We start from the raw sequence: 7,627 nt of genomic DNA, 5'->3' as shown, positions 1-7,627 counted from the left end.
AAGGGGAAAGTGAGAGGGCAGGTAAGAAGGAGGGCACAGGATGGAGGATGAGAGTGTGAGGAGTGAGGATGTGGGGGTAGTGAGGGTGATAGGTGGAGAGGGAGAATGAGGGTATGGGACTGACAGAGTGAAGATGCAGATAGGCAGTGAGGACAAATCCCTTGAGGCCGTATTCCCCAAATTGCCCATGTGTATGCCCCAGGTCCAAAACCCGTTTAAAGGCACATTGTGAATTTTCGTGATGCATAGCACACATGCATTGCTGTCAGTAAATGCAGCTTTTTAAAAATGCAGTTGATAAGGTGCCACACATTAAACTATTTAATAGAAAAGAGGTCATAGTGCTGGGGTTAGTATATTAGCGTGGTTAGAGGATTGGCTAATTAATAGAAGACAGGGAATTGGGATAAAGGAGGTATTTTGAAGTTGGTAACCTGTAACTAGTAGAGTGCCACTTTGGGCCCACAGTTAATTTCAGCTTATTAAAATGTATAGCAAGTGGTAAGGATTATGCAGAGACTGCATATAGACAGGTTCGGGGAGTGGACGAAAACCTGGCAGATGGAATACAATGTGGGCACTTGTGAGATTATACACTTTGGCAGGAAGAATGGAGGAACTGAATATTATTTAAATGTGGAAAGACTGCAGAAAGCTGCAGTACAGAAGGTATTGGGATTCCACATCCATGAATTACAGAACACTGGCATCCAAGTCGAGCGGGTGATAAGGATGGGAAATCCAGTGTTGGTCTTTATTTCAAAGGCAATGGAGAATAAAAATTGGGAAGCCCTGGTAAAACTACAGCCAACTTTCTGTCCAAGTCATTATGTTATCCCCCACACTATGAGCTTTTATTTTCCCCAATAACACATTAGTCAGACTACATCCAGCATAATGTAAACAATTTTGGCCCCATTATCGAAGGAAACATGTACTGGGATTGGAGGCAGCCCAGAGAAGGTTCACCAGGGCTGCTCCCAGTTACGGAGGGATTGTCTTATGAGGAGAAGTTGATTACTTAGGGCCTGTATTCATTGGAATTTAGAAAAATAAGAAGCAAACTTATTGAAACACATAAGATTTTTAGAGGAATTGACAAGGTAGATGCAGTAAAGTTGTTTGCTTTCGGGAGAATCTCGGACAAGAGGGCATAATCTCACAATAAGAGGTCACCATCTTAAGACAGAGAGGAGGAGGAATTTCTTCACTCAGACACTAGTGATTCTGTGGAATTCCTTACCACCGAGGACAGTCAAGGCGGGCTCACTAGGTACATCCATATATGAGAGACAGATTTTTAATCAGTAAGGGGAATAAAGGCGGAGGAATGCGAATTGTGGATGATGATGTGACCTGGAAGAGCCTTGCAAAGGAGAAGGAGAAGGAGGCAGCATTAGAGGCAGCCGAGGATGAGGATGATGAAGCCCCTGTGGTAGGTGGAACAGTTATTCAGAGGACTGACTGACTGCAGACCTTGACAGCAAACCTTTCCTTTATTAGTCAGGATATGGAGTACAGGAGTTGGAAGGTCGTGTTGCGGCTGTACAGGACATTGGTTAGGCCACTGATGGAATATTGCGTGCAATTCTGGTCTCCATACTATTGGAAAGATGTTGTGAAACTTGAAAGGGTTCAAAAAAGATTTACAAGGATGTTGCCAGGGTTGGAGGATTTGAGCTGTAGGGAGAGGCTGAAAAGGCTGGGGCTGTTTTCCCTGGAGCGTCGGAGGCTGAGGGGTGACATTATAGAGGTTTACAAAATTATGAGGGGCCATGGATAGGATAAATAGACAAAGTCTTTTCCCTGGGGTTGGGGAGTCTGGACGGGTTGGACCGAAGGGTCTGTTTCCATGCTGTACATCTCTATGACTCTATGTCTCTAATTGAAGTTTATGGAGAAAAGGCAAGCAAGTGGAATTGAGGATGATCTTCAGATCAGGCATGATCTCATTGAATGGTGGAGCAAACTTGATGGGCTGAATGGTCTGCCTCTGTTCCTATGTCTTACTGTGACCTTATGATCTCAAAGTGCAACAGAAACCAGGTTCACAGATGACTCTTCCTCTTAGCAGATTTCCAAACCCACTTGGTGTCATCTGCTTATTTAGCTACAATGCCTTCGCTCCCCTGCATCTTGTATACCTTCTGTTTTCAGTCAGAGAGCCAACTTTCTGTCCAAGCCAATATGTTACCTCCCACACTATGAGCTTCTATTTTCCTCTACAATCTGTGATGTCACAGAATAACAGAACTGTTAAGCTGCAAAGGAGGCCATTCAGCCCATTGTCTCTGGACTGGTTCTATTACAGAGAGCCAATCTCCTGCATACCATTTCTATCCAAATAACCATCCAATACCCTCGTGAATGGCTCAGTTGAATCTGCCTCCATCTCACTTCAAGGTAGTGTCACTACTTGTTGTGTGAAAAACGTGTTTTCTCACATCACCCTTGCTTTGTTTGCACATTACTTTAGTTAGTGGCATGTGTGTCAATGGGAAAAGATAATTTCCTTTATTTGTTCTTCATGGTTCTAAACATCTCTATAAAATCTTCTCTTCTCTAAGGAGAACAATCCCTGTTTCTCCAAACAACTGAAACCTCTCATCCCTGGAACAATCCCAATAAAATCCCTGGCTTCTCCAAGGCCTTATCATCCTTTCCATGCTGAAGGTTGGACACAGTACTGCAGTCATGGCCTATCCAGAATTAAAAAGATAACGTGGGTTAAGAATCAAATAAAACAAAAAAGAGCAATTTTTACTCTAGCACTTGAATGAGGAGACCCAAAAATTATAGAGTGTGTGACAATACTTGAGGAAAGTTTGAGAATGTTCGAATCTAGAAAGGGTTTATAAGTACCGGATGAGGAACATCAAAGGAGATTGAGAACAACAGTGAGGGAGGTCAGAGGGTTGAGGTTAAAAACCAGGCAGTTCCTGAAAGTGAGACCAAAAGCAAACATATTGCAAGAGATCAACAAATGGTAGATGTATTCATGTATAGTGACGCAATTTTCAGATAAGTACAGGTCAGCTGCAGGAATTTGACCCACAACTGGAACACCTCTAGAATTACCATCTTCATGAACCATTGATGTCCAATAGAACATCAGCTTATTTATAAATAGAATAGATTACCTAAGAGTGAGTTCAGGATTGAAATCTAAGCATTCAGTCAGTTCAAGGTGATTTCCATACAGATTAATGATACCTAGTAGTGAATTATACACTGGAATTTAATTGAGGGGTTTATACATAGAATAACAGATCCCCAGGAGTGAGTTACAGACTGGAATCTAATCGAGGAGTTTACATATATATAGAATAATACCAGGAGTGGTTTACAGACTGGAATCTAATTGAAGGTGTCAGGGATAGATTATAAATAGAATAACAGTTACCTGAGAGCGAGTTACAAATTGGAATCTAAGCAAGGGGCTCAGGGGACTTATATATAATTAACAGATTTCTGACAGTAAATTACAGACTGGAATCTAATTGATGGGTTCAGGGATTATGGGCTAATGGATTCCTGGGAATGAGTTACAGACTGGGATCTAATCGAGAGTTTCAGAGGGTTTATATTTAGAATAAGGGATTCCCAGGATTGAGGTAAGACTGGAATCTCATTGAGGGGTTCAGGGATAGATTATAATAAATAGAATAACATTTACTTGGGAGTGAGTTGCAAATTAGAATCTAATCCAGGGGTTCAGGACGATTCCCAGGAATGAGTTACAGACTGGAACCTAATTGAGGGATTTAGAGTTGGTTTCCACACTCATTGGTGCGCATGTTGTGATCTAATCAATATATCTGTCTGCACTGCAGGTGATATTCACATTGGGATGGCTGACCGAAGTGGACAGCTGGAGGTGGAGATTATTCAAGCCAGGGGACTGACCCCAAAGCCTGGTACGAAAGCTCTGCCAGGTCAGTGCTCAGAAAGAGTTACACACTACTGTTTGAAGTGAAATGTATACATTATTACCTCATTTTAACAGAGACCTGGGTCTAATATGCATCATTCCTGGCAGTGTGAAAAGGTATGACTCTGAGTAGGTTATCCCATTCTGCATGCAATGAGGCCAGCAATCCTGTCCTTAAAAGGAAAATGTCTTTTGTCAGATGTATCACTGATTATCAGTAACTAACATGTCTGCTCAACATGAGCAAGGCAATTCCCAACTACCATCACAGGAGTCAACAAAGAACCTACTTTCAGGCCTATTATATTGATTACTGATAGATCAAACCCTTTCCCATCCACATCCATTGTAGTGAATCCCAATGGATTAAGCCCCTTTCCATTCACACCCATTGTACTGAATCCTAAAGCAACACATTGGACTAATATCCCATAATTATTAGCCTGTAAGTTAGCTTGCTGAACTTGAAGGTTTGTTTTCAGATGTTTTGTCACCGTACGAGGTAACGTCATCAGTGAGAGTCTCCAGTGAAGTGCTTCACCGGACTCTCTCACTGCTGATGTTACCTAGTATGGTGATGAAACGTCCGAAAACAGACCTTCCAGCTCAGTGAGCTAACTTACAGACTTATCAAGTCTTCTCAAAAATCGCTATCCCATAATTAGCTCAGCTGTTTCAAAGAGCAGGCACACGTGTGAGGGTTCAATGACCTCTGTCTGGACTTTAGGTTTCTGTGATTCTCTCTGGTGATGGCAGCACTGCTCTTCTCTCGGACAGAGACACTGGCACACTGCTTACATATCTATTTGCTTTCCTCTGTCATGTTCTTATGCTCAGCATTCCCTGCATTTTGTTCAGTGTTCGAGTGCACTAACTGAGAAAGACGTTTACGTATTTACAGTGGGTCATCATGCTCCAGAATCAGTGAGGCATTTCTGAACCACCTCAAAAAACAATGTATTCGTAATCATGTCATCTGTTTTAGCAGTTGCTTGAGAGATAACTATGGCCCAGGATGCTGTAAGAACGCACTTGCTGCTCTGTAAAGAAGAGAAGTGACAATTACTGTTGTACATCCGATAGAGATGCAGATTAATATCTGGAGAGCTTCAATAAACACAGTGTCTGTCTGTTGTCACTTTCCAGAATGTTAACTGAAAACATTACAACTGGGGATACCAAACTGAAAAATGTCATGGTTACAAAGAATATTAATACTTGCACCCCAATTGGTTCAAATATTAACGGAACAAGCAAGGAATCAGCCAATGAACTACTCACACTTTTGAAAACACGTAGGAGGAAAATCTTAAACCAGTTACCTGATGCTGACCAACTGCCTCAGGCAGGAACCAAGAATTTAACTGTCAATTTGTTGAAGCACACCTCACTGGAACTATTTTTGATGTCTATTTAGAACACCCGCTCCCAATGGCAGTAGTCACCTTTCATGAGTAGGTTGAGTAAACATTTAGAAGCCATTACAGGAATGAATCATTACAGTAGTGGTTCACACTACCCATGAGCAAGTCCATATGACATCGTTTAAATACTCGTATCTGAGGAGGTGTCTTTAGTAATTTAATTTACTGCACTACTGTGAATATTTTGAGTTACTCTGCCTTTAAGTGAAGGTTTTAGCAGTGCTCGAATTGTTCACAGTTCATTTGATTTTTTTAAAAACCCGTCACTTTTGACCTACTTTACAGTCACTAGGTCCAATCTTATCACCACCAGAGGGCAGCCCAGTATCACCATTCCCCGTACACTTTAGCCCTTGCAAAGATTCCAACTCCCTTTCCATTTGCTGTGGGCCAGAGAAAGTATAAGGATCGAGGTGGTTCCTCAGTTCCAGCTGCTCCATTTCACAGTGAACAGCTCAGTCTCTGATTGCCTCAAACGTAAACTGTTAAAACGAAGATCAATAATCAATAGTTTTGTCTTAATCTTCCCGTTTCCTGTTGTACATTAGCTCAATCACGGCAAAATAGACCACCCCAGCAGGAAAACACAGAATTGGGATACCTTGCTGTAATTATACGGGGTCTTAGTGAGACCACCCTTTGAATATTGTGTACAATTTGGGTTTTCTAATCTGAGGAAGGATGTTCTGGCTACAGAGGGAGTGCAGTGAAGGTTTACCAGACGGATTCCTGGGATGGCAGGCTAATGTATGAGGGGACACTGGATTGCTCAGGATTACATTCACTGGGCTTTAGAAGAATGAGGTCTCATAGAAATCTATAAACTTCTCACAGGGTCATCGCAGGAAGATGTTCCTGATGACGAGGGAGCTCAGAACCAGGGGTTACAGTTTAAGGATAAGTAGACCATTTAAAACTGAGATGAAGAGAAATGTCTTCACCCAGAGGGTAGGGAGCCATTAACCAGCACTGAAATTAGCTACAATAGAAAGCAGCTGAGGCCAAAATGTTGAACGTTTTCAAGAAGGAGTTAGATAGAATTCTCAGGGCTAAAGGGACAACAGTGGGACCAGGGTACTGAGTTGGATGATCAGCTGTGGTGAAGCATAGTTGAATGGTTTAGCAGTCTTGAAGGGCCGAATGTTTCTATTTCTATTTTTTATTTTTTCACTGCATCTCAGTGCTAGAATAAAGGGTTCACCTTGTCACTTGAACTCACTGTCTCTGACTCAGGCCTGAGTGATACCCACTGAATGACCAGACAGCTGATTGACTTGGTCTGAGCTGGTCTGACCACTGGCCTGCACTGATCCTTTTCACCTTTATCTGGAAAGGACGGGATGGTGCCAGTGTTCATGCTTTTCTTCTATGATAGCCCCATGAGATCAACAGAGTCGCAAGCCTCTGGTTTATTTTGATACTGATTTCACGAGTCCCTCAAAATGCACAGTGTCTTCTCATGGGGGTATCAGCTGTGCATGTGCTACCGATTGCTTGGCATAAGTTACAAGGTTATTTCAAGGCATATCGCCTCCAGCTAGACACAGAGCCAAGCAGGCACCAGTTTGGGCTGTTGTTCTCAGAGTGTGCTACACTGTCAAAGGTACAATTCTTTCAGATTAGGTGTGAAACTGTATTCCTGTTTCGCTTGTAGTGTGGACGTAATGAATCCCTCAGCAACTTTTGATGTGGATCAGATGAATTCATCCCAGTGTCTGGGCCAATTAGTCCTTCCATGAGCATCCAGATTTCCTGGGGCCACCTGCCGTGGGAGCTTGCTTATTGTGTTTTGAACATGACAACATTGTAAACTAGCTAATCAGCTGTAAATTGCGTTGGTTGCCCTAAACTTGCAGATGCTGCTTTATGTAAAGACAAGTTTATTATACTTTCCAAAATGCATGAATCATCACGATGTTTCAACACCTTTATATTCGCTGTTGGGTTTTTTCTGGTGCCCCACAGTTTACAAGTTGTACCTTGTGTATTTCAGCTCCATACATTAAGGTGTACCTGCTGGAGAATGGTGTGTGTATAGCAAAGAGAAAAACCAAGCTATCAAGGAAATCCATGGACCCTGTTTACCAGCAAGCTTTATTGTTCGATGAAGGCCCACAGGGGAAGGTCTTACAGGTCAGTGCTGATAGCTACTGGGAATACATGGTGTATTGACGATAGGTCGGTGCTGATAGTTACTGGGAACACATGTTGTATTGACTATAGGTCAGTGCTGATAGCAACTGGGAATACGTGGTGTATTGACTATAGGTCA

The 7,627-nt window shown here is 42.3% G+C and overlaps 1 protein-coding gene across 3 annotated transcripts in view; it reads left to right on the top strand.

The window, feature by feature from the left end:
* LOC122563449 (regulating synaptic membrane exocytosis protein 3-like) overlaps positions 1 to 7,551 on the top strand; it is a 151,900-nt gene extending 144,349 nt beyond the window's left edge. For all 3 annotated transcript variants that reach the window (XM_043717186.1, XM_043717187.1, XM_043717185.1), the window contains exons 6-7: positions 3,834 to 3,935; positions 7,349 to 7,551. In XM_043717186.1, coding sequence (XP_043573121.1) covers positions 3,834 to 3,935; positions 7,349 to 7,527 — 281 coding nt within the window. In that variant the 3' untranslated portion in view covers positions 7,528 to 7,551. The remainder of the gene's footprint in view (positions 1 to 3,833; positions 3,936 to 7,348) is intronic.
* Positions 7,552 to 7,627: the final 76 nt, after the last annotated feature.

The sequence above is a fragment of the Chiloscyllium plagiosum genome, chromosome 27 (assembly GCF_004010195.1).
Source record: "Chiloscyllium plagiosum isolate BGI_BamShark_2017 chromosome 27, ASM401019v2, whole genome shotgun sequence".
In the NCBI taxonomy this organism is placed as follows: Eukaryota; Metazoa; Chordata; class Chondrichthyes; order Orectolobiformes; family Hemiscylliidae; genus Chiloscyllium; species Chiloscyllium plagiosum.
This window is presented reverse-complemented; position numbering and strand designations above follow the sequence as displayed.